Raw genomic sequence first — 22,601 nt, 5'->3', positions numbered from 1 at the left:
CCCAACTCACCTTTCCAGTTGACCTCTGGGACCTCCCAGTTCTTCACACCAAATGACGACATCATTGCCTCTCTTAAAATTCACACCCCTCGGCTTCTGACTCCTCTTTGCACTTAGAACCAGATCTTACCCCCCAGCTTTAGTTCCCAAAGCCCGGAGTGATCTGTGACCAGCTTCGTGCCATGCCCTTCTTGCTCATTCCATTCCAGCCACACTGATGGCTTCATGTTCTTTGAACTCTCCACACACACCTGGCTGCCACCCAAAGCCTTCACATTCACTTTTCCTTCTGTCTTCAATGCTCTTCCTCCTGCTTCTCCCTGGATGGCTTCTTCTGGCCATTCTGCTCTCAGTTTCAACATCATCTCCTTGGAGAAGTCTGCCCTGAACTCCCTGCCTAAGGTGACCACAAGTTCCTGTATCACATAGCCTCACCTTATTTCCCCCGACTTCTCACTAGCTTCCAGTTTTCACGTTTACTTGTCATGAACTGCCATGTATTTATTGGTGCTTCATTCCCTGTCTTTCTCAATAGACCATACATTCCGTAAGACAGGAATGATGTCTGTTTTTACCATTTTAATGCCAGTGCCTAGAAGAGTGCCTGACACATTGTAGGCACTTGGCAAATCAGTAGTTACTGAAATAGACAAGGGGCCAGGAAGTGCCTGTCTTGGTGACCGGTGGGGAAGGATCGGTCGTAGAGAAGGCTCCTTTCAAGAGAAGATGTTTGCACTTATAGAGCCAGGCACACATAGAAGGAAAGAGTGCTCTGGGCAATAAGAAGAACATTGGGCACATACAGTGCCTTCTGGAAACTACGAGATGTTTCGTTACAAATGCATTGTAGAATTGGGGTTGGGGGGGGGGAGAGGCACAAATAAATTGAAAATTAATGGCAGGAGATGAGACTTGACAAGTAGAGGCCGCATTTTGAGGGGTCCTATATGTGTCATCTCGAGGAGTTTGTAGGTATTGTTCAAGGGGTAGGAACAGCCGATGGATTTTAGGTAGTGAAGTGATGCGGTCAGGTTTTTGTGTTAGAAACATCACTCTGACTTCATTATAGAGAAACAATGGAAGATGGGCAACTTGAGGATAAGAGACCAGTCAGATGATGTCCAGGAAGGAAAGGATGATGTGTGCACTAGCTCTGTAGCAGTAAGCGGAAATCCGGAGAACGACCAGGTATCAGGTCAGAAGGTAAAGCCAGTGGGATTTGATGACAGGTTCATCTGAAGGGTTTGGGCAAAGGAGAGAAATTTGCTTTCTCATCCCCAACATCTAAGAGCTGCTGCTATTTGATACCCTTCCCAGCTTTCCTGAAACACATGACCTATGTTAACAATCCTTGATTCCCGCACTTCTCCACATATCCCTCTATCTTACCTGCATGGCGTGAAGAGAGTGAGTCCTACTCATTTTTTCCCTCACGTGGGATGTGAACCATCATGCCCCTTGCTTCTCTCACACCCAAATAGAATGAGAAAAAGTGCCAAGAGCATTTTTTTGCACCGATTTCTTATGCTCTTCTGCCTAATAATATACTTTCAAATGTGATACAACTACTGCTGTGGCCCTTAAATACTTAGGTCTAATGATCACATATTTTCCAACATTTTCCTACTCTTATGTCCTACTCTTATGTACACCCTTCTGTCTTACTTTCAGTCATTTCTCTGCCATTGCTCTTTATTTGTTCATCCATTCATAAAATATTTATTAAGCAGTAAGCACCTGCTCTCTACTATAGCTGAGATTCAGACCTAAGGCAGAGCCCTTGCCCTTGAGAAGCCTCTGCCAGCATCCTCCTCCAGCTGGGCAATCATTTGTTTGCTTTGCACTTGGATTGCAGACATCACGCTCAAGAGGGAAGTCAGGGATGGAGATACAGTGTTGGGGCCGTTGGCAAAGAGATGACCAGAAGGTGACCTCAGGACAGCAGATGAGTGATAAGAGAATAGGGTCATGGAGGGCAGAACCCAGGGAAATCTCTATCTCTACAAGTGCCAGAAGAGGGTCGAAGTAGATTCAGAGGGAGACTCATCAAAATTGCTCAAGATGCAAGAGAAGAATCCAGAGAAGGAGCCACGGAAGCATTTTAAACAAAAGGAACTACTCAGCAGTATTTATTGCTGCAGAAAGGTCAAGGAAAATAACAAGGGCACATGTTCACTGGGTTTGGTAATTAGGATTTCAGTGATAAAAGTAGCAAGGGCCATTTCACAAGCTGGAGTTTGGAGGAGGCCAGAGAGTAAAGGGAGGCAAGGAAGTTAAGGAAGCTGAACCAGAGGAAGAAGATAAATCAGATAGCATCGGGGCAGAAGGCAAAGGGTCCAGGGAGGGACTTTGTCAGTTCTGCTCTAAAAGTGCAAAGCTGTGGTCTACAATGCAGTCAGGAGAACAGAATCCCTTTCCGCGGTATCATCTCTCCCAACTTTGTGCGCCGCTCGCAATGCCGGCAGCTGTGGGACTTCTGCTGGCATCCAGTACCCAAGCCAAGTGAGGGCAAGGGATAAACACTTTCTCCTTCCACTTTCTCCCTGCCCCTCTCTTCACCCCATACTTGTAGTTCTTAGGAAAGGTAAAATTAAAGACAATCGCGGTGTGAAGTGGCTTTAATGAAGGTTTACGCAGGCACAGGATGTTATTCTAATGACCCAGTCTCAGACGGCTTCTCGGTGACTTCCAGTTTGAAGTGGGCTGCCAGAGAACATTAAAGATTAGCAGAGCGCATGGCCATTTCTCCTAGAGACATTTCCTCTTGTTTCAACACTAAACAGGCTTAATATCACTAGGACACGGCCCTTAACTTTCCAGGATCTTAGATCTGAAGACAACACTGTAGAACAGGGGCAGGTGTGGGAGGCCTGCCCACCCCAAGGAAGCCTCAGAGGAAAACGACCACTCAAAGGCGTCATCCATTCTCCACATAAAACCCTTGTCAGTTTCCAGTGAGCCAAGGTGCTGCCTTACAGTTAACAGAGATTCGAACTTGCGGTCCATTAAACGTGGACAGACTTAGTGGATCTATGAGTCTTCTGAAACTGTCTAAAAACATTGCAACTGTGCATTTTTTTTTTTTTAAGAATCCTGACGATAGCTTTTATCTGGCTTTCAAAGGAGTTCAAAAGTCCCGCAAGGGTAATCACTATGCTAACCCAACATCCATCCAGGTGAGCAAGCTTAGGCAAATCATCTTTACTCACTGAAACTCATCTCAAGTATTCACAATCCAAAAGATCTGCTGCAGAATGCTGGAGAAATGCTTAACTGACCTGGCATTAATCTTCATGGCCTCCTTCGTCTCTCAAATAATCTGTGAGGAGTCATTCTTAATATTTAGTGATTTTTTTTAATGGAAAAATATGATCAGATTAAAGTAGGAGATGCATAATGTATTTCCCTTTCTTACATGTTGTGCTTGATCAGAAGCACCTACCAAGTCCTCTAAAACCTTGAAATGTTTAAAACCATCTCTCTCTCTCTCTCTCTCTCTCTCTCTCTTTCTCTCAATTCTGTTTAAACCAAACCATATTTCAAAGTTTAAACAAAGAAGTTACGACATGAAACAGCTCTTTTAGGATAGTGGCCGGAGTTGGACGCTGATAGGGAAGCAGGAGCCTCCCCACACACTTCCTTGAGCTTGCCCCAAAGCCAGAGAAACCCCTAGAAACGCTCTGCACAGGGAGAAAACCACTTCCAAAGGGCACAGGGAGAGCACCATTAGGGTGAAAATACTATACTTCTTCTCTAGTCTACTGGAGGAGCCCAGTGCAAGGTCAAAGGTGAATATTGGGGTCCCCTTCATGCAGCCTACACTATTGTGCTCTTTAGCAGCAATGCTTCTGTTCCTTGTGCCTCTGAGAGAATTCTGGAAAATTGTGTAATGCCTTACACCTGTCTAAGTGGAAAGCTAATATTTTTCATCATCAGTTTTAAAATTAACAAGCGATGGGATTTCCAACACATTGTAAAGATTAGCCTTTTACAATAAGTAAATGTCCCATCATGTCTTTTATTCCAGTGGAATTAAATACTGTAGTGATCCGATAGCCCTCATCGCTTAAAAAAATACATAAGCGAGCTCCTAATAATAGGAAATTTTATATTATTCATCTTCTCTCCTCCTCCTCTACAAAATTTTTACCTAATACAACTTTAAGCTTGAAGTCTTTTCTTGATCACTAAATCTCACTTCCTTTACAAAAAAGGTAATAATAAATCCAAATTTAAAAGGTTCAACTTTTTGAAAGCATATGCGATTTTAGACTCACCAACGTTTAGTACTTTCATGTGCAGCATGAGGGAGTTGGCCAAGGTGAGCGTTCCCGGAACTTATTTGTCTCGAAACATTTAAAAAAATTTTTTTCAACGTTTTTTATTTATTTTTGGGACAGAGAGAGACAGAGCATGAACGGGGGAGGGGCAGAGAGAGAGGGAGACACAGAACCGGAAACAGGCTCCAGGCTCCGAGCCATCAGCCCAGAGCCTGACGCGGGGCTCAAACTCACGGACCGCGAGATCATGACCTGGCTGAAGTCGGACGCTCAACCGACTGCGCCACCCAGGCGCCCCTCGAAACATTTTTTAAATGTTAACAGATTTCATGAAGTCCCCACAGAAGGGAGCCCATTAAATATAGTACTTGCTATTGATCCAAAGGGAATAGGATTATTATACATATTAATAAATGTTAAATATATAGGTACCACGCATATGTATTAAATATTGAACAGTACTGTGGACATAGGCCGCCATTGTAAAGCAAGGAGACAAGACATAGGTCAATAATACAGAGCAGACGGCGTAGCCCAGCACCATTTGTCGATGCCCTGTGCATCAAAGTATAGGTCAGACGTATCTGTGCAGATTGGGGAGTTTGCGTGCAACTTCCTAGTATTTTGGGGTATGGCATACTGGTTCTTAAAGGGAGATTATTGCATAATAATAATGACAATACTCTTCTTACACGAAAATTGTAAAATGTTTCGTAAATGAAAAATCTTAGTTGCACAAAGTAGTTACTTGATAAATACTTATCAAATGAAAGAAGAAACAACTTCTGTCCTCAGCCTGGGTGCAGAGCAGGGCTCGGAGCAGAGCAGGGAGAAACAAGAAGGAAGCAGAGCACTTGGACCTCCACCCTGCCGGAAACAAGGAGGATTAGAACTCAATACAATGATTACTAACAGGGATTTGGGGGGCCACATTGATTTCACATGGGTACTAAAAGGAAGTTTTCCTTTCCTGTTTCAGGCCAGCTGCCTAAAAGCCATCTGGAACTGGAGATTTCAGACGGTGATCTTCAGAACTGCCCAACTCCTTTGCTTCAGTGCCCTAATCTTTGGTAAACTTGGTGTTAACCTTTCGTCTAGGCCTGAGTAATGAGGGGAAGTTAAGGATGCTAGCCAGTTGTTACCAGGAATGGGAAAACTGTTCCCGCCCAGACACCTTGAAGAAAAATGCACCCAACACCATCATGTTGGTGGAAAGGCTCTGGGACAAACCGAAATGGACATATCCAGGACCAATTAGCCACTGGGCACAGCACGCCCTGGCCCACAGTACTGTCAGGGACCCACAAAAACATCTTAGTATACCGTACTGATATGTATGTCTTCCTACTAATGCAATTATAAAATATAGTTTTTAGTATTTTATTACGGAGGAAGGAGCTTATAAAAGAAAAGCTGCCCAGAGTCCATGAAAGTCAAAAACGCAGCCCTGGTGATGCCAAAATAAAGCCTTAGGGCAAAACAATGCAGTAGAGGTGTCAGTGGGGGAGGGACAAACATAAATGACCTTCGTGCGGGCAGCAGAGGACAGGGTTGAATAGGAACAAGACTCTATAAACAGGAAAAAGAGGCACTTCCAGGCCTGATTGCTTACATTGTACACCTCTTCGCGTAGGATCTGGCCTCTTCTGGCCCGGGTGAGCTCCCACTGGCCACAATAACAACAGCTTTCATCAGAGTCCCCCTTACACTTTCAGAGGGCACAAACTTTATTGCTACTTGCTGCCACAGGCATTGCTTCAAACGGCTTGTTCCAAGCCCTATTTTGCCACGTGAGTGAGCAGAGATGGAGGGCGTAGCGTAACTTATCAAAGAGGAGCAGCCAAGAGCAGTGGAATGAGCGTAGGATCGCAGGCCAGGAGATCTGGTTTGCGACCTGCCTCTGCCACAAACACGTTGTGCTTCACTCAACAAGTATTTACTGAACACCTGTTAAGCACCATGCTCTGTGCTTGGTGTTAAGGACCCAGAGATAAAATTCACAATCTGGCCGGTGTGGACCGTGTCATATGAAGAGACGTTCCAACGCCCAGAGGGCGATAACGGGAAGTGGAGGCAGAGACGTGCCTACCCGGGGAAGTCGAGGAAAGCAGGGGGAGGAAAGGTTTACCAGGCATAAGTGGGGAGGGCAGCCAGACTTGCAGGGAGCATATGCAAAGCACAGAAGTGGGAGTTCTGTTTTGCTAAGAAGGTAAATATGGCGGGTGATGAGGCTGGCCCAGCAGGTAGGCTCCGGATCATAAAGCATCTTATTTTCCACGTGAAGAGGTTGAACCTGTAGATATGAGGCAGCCACCAAGACATTCTGTGTGTCCTTTAAACAGGACAAATTACTTACTATGTCTCTTCCGTTTACCAAAGGAGACTAGATGCCTCATAAGGTCCCTTCCAACTCTGTTCTCTTATGATTCCAAATCTTTTAGCACCAAGCGTCCTCAGAACAGTACATTTTCTTATTTTGACTTCACATATATATGTGTTTGGGTGAAAGATGGAAACCACTCTTCCTTCTTAAGACGACTAGATTAGACACAACATAGTCACATTTTAGCTCTTTGTCTTCCAGTCAGAAACCCATCTGACTTACACAGAAGCGTATTTATGCTCACGGACTCCCGGTGAAGGATGCTAACCTGTCACTCGCTCTCCTTTACTCAGAATTAATAGAGCAGAAAGAAGTGGCAGCGTGGACCTATAATTACAGCACCAAAGCATATTCATGGAATTATTCCCGGATGTTCTGCCAGAAGCATTACACGGATTTAGTGGCCATCCAGAATAAAAAAGAGATCGCTTACCTCAACGATGTCATGCCTTACTTCAACTCTTACTACTGGATTGGGATCCGAAGGATCAATGATAAATGGACCTGGGTGGGAACCAAAAAGGTCCTCACCAAAGAGGCCGAGAACTGGGCTGACAACGAGCCCAACAACAAGAAGAACAACCAGGACTGTGTGGAGATCTACATCAAGAGCGTGTCGGCCCCTGGCAAGTGGAACGATGAGCCCTGCTGGAAAAAGAAGCGGGCCCTATGCTACACAGGTAGGAGCTTCTGTACTCTGAAGTTTATCTGTTTCAAAAAAAAAAAAAGCCTTCCCTGGTTCACTAATAGAGCCACTGAGTCAATAACATCGAGTCACAAAGTCAGGTATGTGAAAACAAAGAACAAATGACAGTTGGAGTGCTTGGGTGGCTCAGTAGGTTAAGCGCCCTGATTTCTGCTCAGGTCATGATCTCACGGTTCGTGAGTTTGAGCCCTGCATCGGGCTGTACACTGACGGCGGGGAGCCTACTTGGGATTCTCTCCCTCTGCTTCTCTCTCTCTCTCTCTCTTTCTCAAAATAAATAGATAAACTTAAAAAAATTAATTAAAAGAAAAAACTACAATCATGCAGCATTAAGGAGCACCTTGAAGAATATAAGATCAGGAGTAGAGAAACCTGGGTTTTTCTGAAACTAGAAGGACATTTTACAATCATCGGATCCACCTTCCTCAGTGTATAACTGATTAAATAGATGCTCAGGAGTTTCTAGTCCCCTAAAATTTATATCCAGAGCTTTTCGGCACCACGGCGCCCTCATATAATGGGCAGTATACGTTGGAAGATAACTTGGCCCCTAGGAGACACAGCTATAACTGATAGCTATTGTACATCACTACGTTATTGTGATGTTATTAGTTCATGGGTCGTAAGCCTGTTTCGTATTAGTTTCATTTAGTCCTCGTGAGAACTTCATCAGTCAGGTCCTCTCGTTTCATTGATGAGAGGAAGGTCCAGGCTATGAAGGAATCTGCTTACAGATTCCCTTCGACGGCAGCATGCATTCAGGTGTGCTGGTAGGGACCAGTGGCATGAGGGAAGGGAACTGACAGTGAAGAGACCCTGCAAGTATGTTTGCTTCTCGACAGAGTGAGCAGTTCCCGAGTAGGCAGACATGCGTGGAAGCGTGGTCCTCCTGGGGTCACGTGCCTACGCTGGAACTGGTTGCATCTCTCGGATGTGGCTTCTCCCACCCCCTGTAGCACATGAGATCATTCTGAGATCCATAGGAAGCTACGATCAGAACAAACCATGTGTGCTCCAAGAACATAGGTCACGTGTATCACGGCTATAAGACATTGGTGGGGTCAAGGTGAATACGATGGAAGATGTGGACCAGACCTCTTATCGCCTCCTGCATCTTCCCTTTACTTGGACCCTTCCCAGGGCCCCCGTGCAGCCCCACCAAACTTGCCGGCTGCCTCGGGAATGCCCTCTTGTAGAACCGGCACGACCTCTAGAATTCGAGCCTCTCAGAGTTGAGAGGGAACGTAGGTAGACATCATCTAGCACAAGCCTGAATGTGACATATGACTTCCCTCTTGTAATCAACCCTAAAGTGGCCCAATGTGTGCAGAGGAAACGCCACCAGAAAATATAGCCACAGGCCTTGCCCCCAGCTATGACCTCCTCAGTGACAACATTCTCAGAACCCTCCATCGGGTGCATGATGCACACGCCCACAAAGAGTCTCTTGTAGGAAAGGAACCTCAGCCCTTCTCCACTGGGACTCACTGAGAAGGGCGTGGCTAGTCAGTCGTACTCTGCACTACCTAAGCCTGGCATATTTAGGCCCGTGAAACATCTCTCCGTGGGATTGTTTGTCCTGTACCACGAGGAGGTCTTAAGCGTCTCATGTGGTTCCCCTGCCCCTCCATTGTGCGGCGCTGGGCACAGATTTGAAATCAACAGTGGAAGGCTTTGGCCCTAACCCGGGGCAGGCTGGCCTGAGAGAAGTCACTTGCCTGAGGTCCTGTAATAGTAGGCAGCAGAACCAGGACTCTGATGACATATGTGTGACCCACCCCGCCCCGCCCCGCCACATCTGATGCCCAGCCTTTATGTTGTAATCCCCATCATAGGGGTTTCTGTAATAATACAACTCTATGCATATTCTTGGTTAAAAAGCCACAATCTATTTTGTACCACATAGAGGAGTTTCTCTGTCTACACATCGATCAGTGGCTCTTTGTCTGTCTGGGCTACACAAAGCAATCCCTCCTTAGACAACAGCTTAAAATGGAAGCTATGCAATGCTCTGGTAGGCTCCCACAATGCCCTTTGCAGGGAACAGGCTGGCGCTCCAGAGGACACTGTAGTTTTGTGTTGCTTGACTAGCTCAGTCTTATACCAAGAGGGGCTGAGTCTGTGGCTTGGAAAGGAATCTAACTTCTCTTCACACCTCCCGGGAATGCGTACCATGCTGACCCTTTTGCATCCGTGCAGCATCCTGCCAGGACATGTCCTGTAGCAAGCAAGGAGAGTGCATTGAGACCATCGGGAACTACACCTGCTCCTGCTTCCCTGGATTCTATGGACCAGAGTGTGAATATGGTGAGGGCGCTATTTTGTTGATATTATTGTGGCCTTTGGTCTTGTGCTGGAGGTGGTCCAGGAAGCAAATCATGTTGGAAACTCTCCAGGGGGTAAAGCTCATCCTGGTCCTCTCTGGGGTCAGTCAGTCAGCCCCACTCAAATTGTCCCAAGACACACCCTCTGGGTGAAACCTTTTATCCGTAGACCATTGGTTCAAAAAAACCTACACAGTAAAAGGGAAGCAAAACAAAGGCTGATTTTGCTTGCCTGAAATAAAAACCACTGAAAGACTGATTATATCCCAAGATGTAGCCAAGACAAAGGAACCAAGTAAAGATGACCAGGTTGGGTTAGACTAAGCCCAGAAAGACAGGATTAAGAGGGTCATACAAATAGTTCCAACGTCCAGCAAACCTGACGTTGTCTTTAAACCTGCAATGAAAAGAAAATTAATGTTTTGTCCCCACAGTCCAAGAGTGTGGGGAATTTGGTCTCCCCCAACATGTGCTCATGAACTGCAGCCACCCTCTCGGGAACTTCTCCTTCAATTCAGAGTGCAGCTTCCACTGCGCCGAAGGGTACGAATTGAAAGGACCCAGCAAGCTGAAATGTTTGGCTTCTGGAATGTGGACAAATAACCCACCGCAATGTATAGGTATGTGGACCCTACTCTTTCCATCCTCGATGACGACTAGAAAATAAGGGGAAAATAAGCTTTCTCCATTAAAAAACACGAGCGATTGGGGCGCCCGCCTGGGTGGCTCAGTTGGTTGAGTGTCCAACTTCAGCTCAGGTCATGATCTCATGGTTCATGGGTTCGAGCTCTATGTCCGGCTCTGTGCTGACAGCTCAGAGCCTGGAGCCTGCTTCGGATTCTGTGTCTCCCTCTCTCTCTGCACCTCATGCTGTCTCTCTCTCTCTCCCTCTCAAGAAAAAAAAAAAAAAACTTAGAAAAATGTGAGAAATAATGAGCATCTACATTCGATGGGGAATTCTGATTTTTACTACTACCCGTCAATGAGAGTGACACTGATTTTGATTTTCATGATGTTTTGCATCTATAGAGTGAGGTGATCACCTTAATTCTTGATTCTCAGGCAAAAGCATCACAAAGGGACCTCTCTCCCTTTGCTAATTGCAAAGTGAATACTATAATAATGAGGACTTAGGGGTTGAGTCTTATTAATTTGATACTTTGACCTTGCTTCTTTAAATGCAAAATGGGGATGTTTGGATCTTTCCAAATGGCTCCTGAAAGTACCATTGAACCAACCAGGCGTTTCACCTTGCCCATCACTTACGGAAGGTGCAGACGGCTGCTGGGGCATCCTAAGGTTTCACAGATGCTGGGCATAACCCAAGGGCTCACACCTTTGCTCTGTGGTTGTTTGTAGCTGCCCAGTGCCCACCCCTGAAGACTCCTGAGCGAGGAAGCATGACGTGTCTTCCCTCTCCGGAAGCGCCCCAGTACCAGTCCAGCTGCCACTTTGCTTGTGAAGAGGGATTTGCATTAGTCGGGCCAGAGGTGGTGCAGTGCACAGCCTCGGGGGTGTGGACAGCCTCACCCCCAGGGTGTGAAGGTGAGTTTCCGGTGGTTGGGGATATGCGATGTCTACCGTGCCAGTCCTTGCTGTGAGTACGGAGGACAGCAGGGGGCTATGGATAAGCGGGCCTGAATCGCCACAACTTGACTCTCCTTCCCACCTGCCACTTAGTACATCAGGATGGGAAAAGAGGGCCAGGCTCCAGAAAAATCAAGAGGCTGATCTGACTACAAATAAATTTAAAAAGTCCTCCCTTGGCCCAAACTCAGAGCCCTCAAGCAGTTTTCAGAATGGCTCCATTCATAAATTTCACGCAAGAGGGAAAGGATGGCATCTACATCCTTCTAGTGTCTTCTAGATACTAGAAGACCTACCATGACGGGTTTATAGAGATAAAGGAATAGAGGACATTATAAAACCTTGGAGGAGTCTTTTTTTTTTTTTTTTTTTTTTTTAAGATTAAGGTCACCCTGTGGATGGATTGTCCAAGTCTGGACAAATCATCATTAGGGTCTCCTGACCCTTACAGATTCCTAGCTCTACCTGGATTTCCTGGAAGTTATATCATTACTTTCCAGCCGTGGGTCTGGGTTTTCTCCTTCCTTAGTATCTTTCTCTCTGTCCTTGGTTGTTCTCTCTAGTTGTGCGGTGTCCGCTCCTGGAAGCCCCTGGCAAAGGAACCATGGACTGTGTTCATCCCCTCACTGCCTTTGCATATGGCTCCAGCTGCAAATTTGAGTGTGAACCTGGCTATCAAGTGAGAGGCCGGGCCACTCTCCGCTGCATTGGCTCTGGCCAGTGGACCACACCCTTGCCAGCCTGTGAGGGTAGGATTTTCCTTTAGTAGCCCTCTTCCACCCAGAAAGGGGCCATGGCGCGGTGGAAAGGCTCAGGGTAGCCTCCTTCAGGTTCTGACATTGGAACAGGTTGTTCAGCCTCCAGGAGGCATGGTTTCCTCATCCATGAAATGAGCTAAGGTGCTTTTGTGAGAATGAAATATATAAAAAGCACACAGTTAAATAGCACGTAGAAAGTAGCTAGCATTAGACTGGGCATTCAATCAACCTTCATTTCTGCCTCGTTTTTTCCCTTTCTGCCTCACTGGCAATACAAGCTGTAGGACAATGTCCTCTACTTGAGAGGAAGCCAGAATGGTGGCTATTAGGACAAAGAGGGGGATTCCCCATTAGCGTTTGGAGGTGACTTTGACAAAGGAGCGAGGCGTGCTGTGTCCACGGGGGCCGTGATGCAACCCTAGACGGTTACACAACAGCACAAAGCTGAATTCTGTGCAGTTGCCTCCTGCCCTCAGCTTCTGAGGCAGAAAGGGTGAATAGGGGAGCAGGAAATTGAAGATTGGATTAGTGAGTGCCCAGGAGATGGAGATCACAAGCCCAACTCTGCTACCGTCCAGATACAAGACGTCAGGGAAGTAACTCATTCCTGAACCTTCCTTTTCTCATCTGTAAAGAGAGAAGCTCTGGAGGATCTTTGGTTCTTTGATGCTCCGATTCTGTAACAACCAGAGGTCTAAGCCCAGGGTGTGATGGTGGTCTTCACACTCTGAAAAAAACCCAGGAATAGCCTGGAAATGAAATGCTTTATCAAGGAAGCACATGAGGAAACTGGTCTGTATCAGAGCTAAGGCCACTCAGGGCTCAATTCTGTGCAGGAACTGTCCTTGGCCTGCACTCACTTGGCAATTGAAGTCTGATGACGCTGACATCCTGTGTTTCAGAGATATGGCCCACTCAGGACCGTTTTATAAACCTAGCTAATAGGATGTCAACAATAAGCCATGTTATTTCAGCTTTTTCCTTAAACGTCCAGCCTGTTATATATCTCCTCCTGCCTGATCCAGTTCTGCAAATATCATCAGTAAATATTTAAAGAGTACCTTCGAGGTACCAAACATGGCCAGGCTGTGGGACGCAACTAGGAACGTCTAAGCCCAGCCTCAGGGAGACTGTGGTCCAAGGGCAGGACCACAGCAGTCTCCGCACGGTGCAGGGGCTGTGGGGAGCACACTAGGGGAGTCCCTACCCCTGAGCTGCTGGGAGGGGGGCAGTCAGGGAAGGCTTCCTAGGGACAGTGAAGTCTAAGCTGAGATCAAAGGGCAGGTGAGTGACCCAGGCAAAGAGGGCACGGGAAGGTGTTCCAGGCAGTTTCCCTTTTGGAAAAGGGAGGATTCAGGGTTCTGAACGTACTGATAATACGGGTAGGAAGACGCATCTCTTGAGTGGCTCTTGTGAGAAAGAACGGAGCCCTTCCATGACCCAGTTTCAGACGACAACTTTTTCCATTTAGCCATTGCCTGTGAGCCACTGGAGAGTCCGGTTCATGGAAGCACGGATTGCTCCCCACTCTCGGGACCGCTGCCATACAACACCAGCTGTAGCTTCCGTTGTGCTGATGGCTTCAGGCTGAAAGGAGCTGACATGGCCCAGTGTACTGACTTGGGACGGTGGACAGCGCCCGCCCCGGTCTGTGAAGGTAATGGGACATCGGCACGTTCTTTCTGTGTCTCTCAGCTTATTATGCGGTTAGCCGTCATTGATTTATTCCTCAGACGTTCACTAAGAACTACCCGGCCCTTTGTGCTGGCCCCAGGGACGAAATGGTGAGCAAAACACCCGTTCGTTACAGCATATTGGAGCTCAAGGTGAAGGTTTCACCGATTGAAACCCGCTGAGTGGGTTGGCGTGAAGAAGATGGGACTGGGAGGAAGGAATGATGCGTGAGGAACAACGTAGAAGAGTAAGGGGCAGGGCATTCAGTCTAGTTCTGTCATTCCCCGGCAACCAGGTTTTGGTCTCTCAGAAGTTCAGTGTCTTCTGTAGAGCGGGAGTATTATTATCTGCCTCACCTACGTGCCTCATTACTGTTGCGAATGAATGTGGGTAAAAAAGCAAGCTTGAAATTGCTATGAGTTGAGGGTGCCTCGGTGGCTCAGTTGGTTAAGCATCCAGTTCTTGGTTTTGGCTCAGGTCACGATCTCACGGTTCGCGAGTTCGAGCCCTGTGTGGGGCTCTGTGCTGACAGCGCGGAGCCTGCTTGGGATTCTTTCTCCCTTTCTCTCCGGCACGACCCAGCTCATGCGCTCTCTCTCTCTCCCTCTCTCTCTCAAAACAAATAAATTCACTTTAAAAACTCCTATGAGTTTTACAAATGTATGCAAAATGATAATAATGTTACCTTATAAATTATATGTCTGTGATCTGATTTTACAAAGTGACCTTCTTTCACTAGTTCATGTTTTCAATATTTTTCTCTTATAGGAGAACAAAGACACAGGGAAGTCATTAGGATTATTTTTACGAGGGGTACCCCACACAGAAGTCAGGTCCCAGAAGTGCAACGTTGGCATTTCACGTTGCTATTTACTGGGATCTTTGGGCAATTGATGTGAATCCCCTGCATCTGTGCTGATAGCACAGAGCCCGACGCGGGGCTCGAACTCACAAACTGCAAGGTCATGACCTGAGGTGAAGTCAGATGCTTAACCGACTGGGCCACCGGGTGCCCCCGTGGACTGATTTTTTGCTATTCATTTTGATTACATACTTAGCATAGACTCGTGGGTCCAAAAGTATGAGGTTTAAAAAATTATTCCTGCATATTGCCAAAATGCTTACGATGCCTCAGAATTTTCTTCATAAAATCCTTCATGTGCCATTGTGCCATTTCTCATCCTCCGGTTTAAACATGCCCCGTTCAGAAATCCCTGTTCTTATAAGGGAAGGGAAACAAAAGTCATATAAAAACAGGGAGGGGGACAAAACAGAAGAGACTCAGAAATAGGGAGAAGAAAGTGAGGGTTACTGGAAGGGTTGGGGGGGGGGATGGGCTAAATGGGCCAGGGGCACTAAGGAATCTCCTCCCGAAATCATTGTTGTACTCTATCCTAACTAATTTGGATGTAAGTTTTAAAAAATCAATTTTTTTTAAATTAAAAAAATTTTAAATTAGGGGCGCCTGGGTGGCGCAGTCGGTTAAGCGTCCGACTTCAGCCAGGTCACGATCTCGCGGTCCGTGAGTTCGAGCCCCGCGTCGGGCTCTGGGCTGATGGCTCAGAGCCTGGAGCCTGTTTCCGATTCTGTGTCTCCCTCTCTCTCTGCCCCTCCCCCGTTCATGCTCTGTCTCTCTCTGTCCCAAAAATAAATAAACGTTGAAAAAAAATTAAAAAAAAAACCTTTTAAATTAAATTCATTTTAAATTAAATTCATAAATTAATTTTAATTTAATTAAAATTAAAAAAAAAAAAAAGAAATCCCTGCTCTTGGCACTAGACGGGATTAGGGGTCAAAATGAACGAGAGCTTGTGTGATCCCCTCTCCTCACTCCCTTACTTCCTCATCTCTCAGCGCTGCAGTGTCAGGATCTTCCGGCTCCAGACCAGGCCCAGGTGAACTGCTCCCACCCGTTTGGAGCCTTTCGGTACCAATCCACCTGCAGCTTCTCCTGTGACGAGGGCTTACTCCTGGTGGGAGCAGGCGAGCTGCGGTGCTTGGGTACGGGGACCTGGAGTGCTCCTCCCCCACAATGCCAGGGTAAGCTGAGTTCTCTCCAGCGTCTGGGAAATCCAGGGTAGGCTGCATTTTAAAAGGCTGTATTTTCACGGCGGTGACCGTCTAGGGGCCAGAAGCTTGAAATGGACCGGAAAATTAAGAAACACTTTTCGTCTTGTGACCCAGTGATCCCAAATGCGGGGCCAGGCAGGTGACACCAGTGGCGGGGTATCTGGTAATCAGAGCTAGGGAATGGCCCCTGTGCACTCCTTACCAGGACCTTTACTAGGACCTGGAAGTTTCTATCAGGAACCAGGTAGACTGTTCTCGCGTGGCTGAAAACAGTGCCTAGAAAGGCCAGAAGGAAAAAAAAAAAGCTTCAGGGTGGCTGTACCAAGGCTGACCCAGCACTCTGCTCCTGGGAACCATGGAGTATGACCTCTGGGTATAACAGTGCAGTAGGAGAGGCAGGATCTACAGGTGCTGCAGATATCCTCCAAGATCTGCGTAGGAATGGAGAAATAGACTCAGGGTAAAGTGAAGAGTGATGTAGAGGGAAGCAATTAATCTATAAATGCAAGATTACAGGATCCTCAGTAGAGACAACATGCATATTCAGCCTCAGCATGTATATCCACATTGTATGGAGCTGAAAAGAAAGCCAGGGTAGTCTGCCAATATTTTAAGAACCAGAACTGTCTCTGGTCATTTGTGTTTGCCAACTGAAGAACAGATAGAGGCTTTTCATACCCCTCGTGCCTTTTTCCACTCAGTGCATCCAGTTTTTCAGGCTTATGGCAATTGCTTTTACGAAGCAGGGTTTTCATTTATAAAAGCTACGGAAAAGTAAGAAATAAAGAAACACACACAAAACGATCGTCTTAAATACTCCCAGCCTGAGATAGGCATGGTTGGCATTCTTGTATGACTTCTTCCAAAATTTTCCCCACTCATTTTTCCCTCTATGCAATTAGTATTTTCGTGATGCAGATTCAATTTTAATAATAAAGTCAAATAGGGATGATACTAGATAATTCTGCATTGTTTGCCTTTGCCTGTCACTTTGCACAGGCTTTCAACATCTGAGTGAAAGCAGGCAGACATGTGTTTTTAATGAAGAGGAAACCACTTGCTGTTCAGATCACACTCAAGGGCACACACACACACACACACACACACACACACACACCACAGCTAAGTTAGGACAACAGTGAATGAATGAATGAATGAATGAATGAATGAATGAATGAACTCAGCAGAGTTGGATGTCCTGCACTTCTAGGCATCAGAGAGCAGGCAAGCCACTGGTCCCGGGGTTGAATACAGGGGTCTGGAAAGACCAGAGCAAGGCTTGTGATTTCGCCTTCTCGGCTTTAATCCTGGCTACATTGCAGCCTGGATATATTCCAAAGTCCATGGAACTTTGGGGAAGAACTTGGAGTCCCCTAAGAGGGTTATCACAGGGATTAGAATTCTTCCATAGAATTCTATCACAGTAATCCGAATTACAGTTCGTTGCCTCACATTGTCCTGCCTGTGTTTCACAGCAACGAGGTTGACACTCACCACAGCTTCCTGTGACCTCCCAGTTCCCTTCTGCTTTTAGTTCTTTGTTTACTCCGACTGAACTTTCTCCTATTATTGCCGTGTGAGATCAAGTGAAATACCTGAATGTGGGCTGGGCAGGAAGGCACCACGAGGCTTGCAATCCACTGGCTGATGTAAGACTTATGAGAGAGTGTTATCAGACAGTTTCCCTTTTCAGTGTCCCCTTTGCCCTGTTGCCTTCTGATATGCACCCCAGCTATCAGCAGGCACGGCCACAAAAGCTGGACACAGACTCCAGGTCATCGAGACCCTCCTTTGTGTCCTTACAGTCTTCTTGTCTCCTCTCCTCTCTCCCACCCCACACACATACACACTGAACGCAGAAAGACGTTTCAGGTGGCAGAAAATGCCTAGATCTTTGGGAAAGTCGATCAGAACGAGGAGAATGTACCTGGAGAGAGGAAGAGGTGAAGGGAAGAGAAAGGTATAAAAACTGCGCTTGGAACCTCAGGCAGTTCAAAGTCAGCGGCTGGAGAATGGCCTCAGGTTCAGCCCTGCTGTCACTGACTATGGTTCTGTCAAAGCAAACAGTGAAAAAGAAACACCCTAAACCATACGTTTTCTCAGTCTTCATTTTTAAATGTCACCACGTTGAATCTGGACGTTATAGTTTCATTAGTTGGCAACTATTAACATTTACACACAGAGTGTTTTTGCTTTTGTAAAAATTTTGGAAGGTATGCAATGCTATTCTCCACATTTTCTTTTTTGAATAATTTAATTTAATTTAATTTAATTTAATTTAATTTAATTTAATTTTATTTTATTTTTGGGGGGGGGGCAGACAGAGAATCCCAAGGAGGCTCCGCTTAGCACAGAGCCGCACACAGGGCTCAATCCCGTAACTGCGAGATCACGACCTGAGCTGATATCAAGAGTTGGATGCTCAACCGACTGAGCCACCCAGGTGCCCCTATTCTCCACATTTTTAAAGCGAAGAGATTGAGGCTCAGAGAGGTTAAGTGACTTGCCTAAAGTCACAGAGCATGATCTCCAACCCAAGCAAATGCCCTGGAGCCTCAAACTCTATATGCATAAACTACGGTAAAGAGCCATGAGATCTCATTTACCTTTCTTTGTAGGTGAACATGTACAGTCACTGGGGCTGGTCCCCGTAGGATGACATTGGTGGAAAGAGCTTTTGCAGATGGCCGGTTACGTTATGTGCCTACCGCATGTCAATGACTTAAAAAATATTTTCAAACTTAATTTTTACATATGATTTAACTAGCTTATTATTTTATAACTGAGGAGCCCTGCAAGGCAAGGAGTATTATGTTTCCCATTTCATAGATGAAGCAACTGAGGTTCAGAAAAGTCTAGAGACACATTGCTAATAAGTAACAGAGTCGGGGTTTAGACCCGGGTTCTTTATACTCCTTGGTTGGGGAAAGTAGATTTTGTGGGAGGAGAAAGTATTTTACTTTGTTTTCCTACTTCCAGTCATTTGTCATTGTTTTCTGGCAAGGTCACTAGGTCCCTTTCTGAAGGTGTCAAGGAAGCAGCCACTTCCACTCCTGTGCGGGGACAACTGAAATGAGCTATGTCACTATCTTCCCAAAGCACCAGTTCCTTTTCAAATGACCTTGAGGGACTCCTGGGTGGCTCAGTCAGTTCAGCATCTGACTTTGGCTCAGGTCATGATCTCACAGTTCATGAGTTCAAGCCCAATGAGAGGACATCCGGCTCTGTGCTGACAACTCAGAGCCTGGAGCCTACTTCTTCAGATCCTGTGTCTCCCTCTCTCTCTGCTCCTCTCCCACTCACGCTTGGTCTCTCTCTCTAAAATAAATAACATTAAAAACAACAACAGCTTTTAAATGACCGCTAAAGCTCCCTGTGGGTGAAGGTTCCAGAATGCCAATCAACTGTCGGTCACTATTTTATACAACCACGACCTCTACCTGGTGATAAAGCGACATGAAATTCAAACAATCATATCTAACCGAATGCTGCCCCTGTGGATTCAGCACGCACATGCACACAACACACACGCACGCACACACGTGCACACATACACAGCGCACACGCTGATGTCAGGTTGCCGTGTTCTAAAATGATCCTTCTCTCCTGTACCATGCTCTGGGTAGCCTTTACCTGCACACCTCTGCTAAGCCCTCGGAATGGAACAATGACCTGTGTCCAGCCTCTTGGAGATTCCAGTTATAAGTCCAGATGCCAATTCACCTGTGATGAAGGATTCTCTTTATCTGGACCAGAAATATTGGATTGTGCTCCATCTGGACATTGGACAGGTCCCCCACCAACATGTGAAGGTAGGATCGTGGGTCTGTCCTTTCTTACGGCTTCTCGGATAATATCATAGAATGAAGAATCACCAGGGATTCATGTAAAACTGTTCCTAAGCTAAAGGAAACACACTCTCCACAGAGCATTGGTAATCTCTGTCTCTCTCTCTTTGAATATTCTCCTAACTTAAAACATTGCACAGTTTTATAAAGCATTTTCATTGTCATCATGACACTTGATGTTTACCACCGTTCTGAAATATAACGAGGAAAGGCAGGATCCTCTCCATTTTCCGGAAGAGAAGCAGAGGCTCAGAGAGGTTAAGTAACTCGCTGAAAGTCACAGGTTCACAAGTGATGAAGTTCAGCTATGTCCCTGGGACTTTTACTTCCTTATCAAGTCTTTTTCTGCGGACTTAATTTATTCCTCCATGCACCGTCCGTGAGCACTGCTAACGCCTAGGCACCGAGCTTATGCAAGGATGCGGATGATTTCATCCTGGCCCCTTGAGGATCTCAGTCTGCTCGCGCGCCTCTCTCCTGGCTCTGCCTCCATGTGGATTACGAGGTCCTTGAGGACAGGAACCGTGCCTTCTTCATCTTCGTGTCCCTGCAGCAATTAGAATCAAAGTGGCTGTGTGACAAATGCCGCTCAGTTGAAGCTTATCGTTGACTGGTTACATTTGCTCAAGCACAAGCCCTATTGCCAGTGGATTGGAGGAGCTGGATCCTATCTATCTTTGTCTCCCCCAAAACATCTGGCTACGAGTTCCTAGCATGTAGTGTGCTCTAAAATAGGAGTTTGCTGAAGTAATTAATTCATAGCTCGCATTTACTTTCCAAAGGCACCAGTGGCCCAAGTTATTGTTCAGTGTGCTCAGTAATAATAAGACCAGCACTAATAGCCAATGTTTGTTGCTTGCGTAATAAGTAGCAGCTATTTCACAGGCAGGATCTCATTCAGTCCACATGACAACCTTGAACATGGTTATTATGATCCCCATTTTAATGTTTATTTTTGAGAGGCAGAGAGAGACAGAGCGTGAGTGGGGGAGGGACAGAGAGAGAGGGAGACACAGAATCCAAAGCGGGCTCCAGGCTCTGAACTATCAGCACAGAGCCCGACGCGGGGCTTGAACCCACGAACCGTGAGATCGTGACCTGAGCCGAAGTCAGACGCTTATCCTACTGAGCCACCCAGACGCCCCACGATCCCCATTTTAAAGAAGAGGAAACAGAGACTTTGAGAGGATCCACAGCAGGCAAAGGCCAAGTAGCTGGGCAGTATGGAGTTGGACTCCAACCCAGGTCTCACCTGATTAAAGGGCTGGTGTTTTCACCACTACCCTGCACTGCCACCCTGTGGCAGCATTCCGAAGTCCCTTGTCGGTCTCCTAAGGGCGCTCTTTTCCACTGGCCAGGTTGCCACTCTAAGGGTTGAAATTGACTTCAGAGATGGCAGTGCCTGGTGATCAGACAAAAGAGAATGTTGATAGAAATCTATTAGTTATATGGGGAAAAAAAAAGCTAAAATATCGTTTATTCCTTCTTGTGGAATGAATGCTAGATTAATACCCAAAGAACTGTATCGCTCTCCCCCAAAGTCCTGAGCCGTAAAAGTCTCATCACACCCGTGGGCTTCAGCTTTCTGGATTCCAAAAGGAGAGGAGTGGACGCAATCATGTTTGAGGTCTCTCTTGTGGTCAAGAATTCTGGGGTTAAAGACGTAGAATGCTGCCATCTGCTGTCAGAACGCTATACTACAGGCACCTGAGGAATCTAGACCATTTACGGGGGATTAACACTAAGGGTTTGTGCTTCCTCACTTGGTTTTCATTTGCTCATCCACCTATTCCATTGACATTTACCGTGAGTTCTGTTTTCCCACATTCTGTGGTAAGGCTAAAGAATAAAAAAACGCCTAAGAACTATCTCACTAAAATTTGAAATCATACATGCAACCTCTATGGTTGTTATAACTCTATTCTCTGAAGCCCGTCCCCCCCCCCATACACACACCTTGCCAGCCCCCTGTCCTCCATGAGAGGAGGCATTTGCCCCCCACCATGCAGACCAGCCCCACCTGGGGCCTAGAACCAGTCCTGACCACGGACAGCAGCCTTAGCCAACAGCAGGCCTCCGATTCCTCAGCCTTGTCAGAGCCTGATCTTGAGCTCTGGTTTTTGGCCTCGTGTTTGCACCCCACTCTCCAAATGCATTCTCTAGATGTGGGCAAAGAGTCCCTCTTTTTTTCTTACGTGCCTGAACCCATAAAGTTTTAACCCTTCAACATTGACCCCGGAGCCCCGACTTTTGCACAGTTTTGCAGCATCCTAGGTTGTATCAGAGGGGTGTGGTGTGAGGGCCACCAAGTTAGCGTGGCCAGTGTGGCAGTGGAACGTTCGGTCTCTCACGTCAGAGTGCAGTAAGAGATTTCCTTCTTGAGTGGTTCCGCAGACATTTCCTTTCGAGTTAGAACACCAGTTCCTGGCCTTCTGGGACTTGGGCGCTGCCTGATATCCCACTCTCCTCACTGCCTTAGTCCTCTGGGACCCAGAGTCCTTTCCGGAATTGCTTACATCTGGTTGCTATGACCCTCAGGTCCCCAACTGTCGGGGCACTATCTTGATTCAGACCACGGCTCTCCTCATCACTTTGACATTGACGCTCTGGAGACCATATTTGGACACTGGACCCAACTCCTAGTCATCAGCCTCCCCCTAGTGGGGAAAGGAGGTCCTTGTTCCAAGTCCCAGTCCCAGCTCTGCCCTTTCGGCCATGTCCCTGCTCACCCAAGTCCTATAATATAGCACACAAGTACCCTCTAAGCTCTGGCCTGGCTTGCGTCTCTGTTTTTCTCTCCCCTCCTCCAACATTTCTCTGACTCCATGGGGGTCAGAGTGTTCATTTCGAAACTTGGAGTCTAGAACAGCCAACTTGGTTAAACTCATTATTTGCACTGTATCTTCTTTCCAAAAGTTTCCTGACAGAAACGATATCTAACTCAAAAGAGAGAATACAAAGAAACAGAGAA

General features: G+C 46.5%; 1 protein-coding gene across 15 annotated transcripts in view; it reads left to right on the top strand.

The window, feature by feature from the left end:
* SELP (selectin P) overlaps positions 1 to 22,601 on the top strand; it is a 1,134,746-nt gene that overhangs the window by 1,098,290 nt on the left and 13,855 nt on the right. For 8 of the 15 annotated variants that reach the window (XM_045049105.1, XM_045049100.1, XM_045049104.1 and 5 more), the window contains exons 2-10: positions 5,260 to 5,350; positions 6,957 to 7,343; positions 9,569 to 9,676; positions 10,128 to 10,313; positions 11,053 to 11,238; positions 11,844 to 12,029; positions 13,510 to 13,695; positions 15,567 to 15,752; positions 19,409 to 19,594. In XM_045049105.1, the coding sequence (XP_044905040.1) occupies positions 5,260 to 5,350; positions 6,957 to 7,343; positions 9,569 to 9,676; positions 10,128 to 10,313; positions 11,053 to 11,238; positions 11,844 to 12,029; positions 13,510 to 13,695; positions 15,567 to 15,752; positions 19,409 to 19,594 (1,702 nt within the window). Of the gene's footprint in view, positions 1 to 3,017; positions 3,177 to 5,259; positions 5,351 to 6,956; positions 7,344 to 9,568; positions 9,677 to 10,127; positions 10,314 to 11,052; positions 11,239 to 11,843; positions 12,030 to 13,509; positions 13,696 to 15,566; positions 15,753 to 19,408; positions 19,595 to 22,601 lie in introns of those variants that run through there. The other 7 variants (XM_045049108.1, XM_045049099.1, XM_045049107.1 and 4 more) reach the window with 5 other exon arrangements.

The sequence above is a fragment of the Felis catus genome, chromosome F1 (genome assembly GCF_018350175.1).
Source record: "Felis catus isolate Fca126 chromosome F1, F.catus_Fca126_mat1.0, whole genome shotgun sequence".
Lineage (NCBI taxonomy): Eukaryota > Metazoa > Chordata > Mammalia > Carnivora > Felidae > Felis > Felis catus.
Note: the sequence above shows the minus strand (reverse complement) of the source record. Positions and strands in the feature narration are given on the sequence as shown.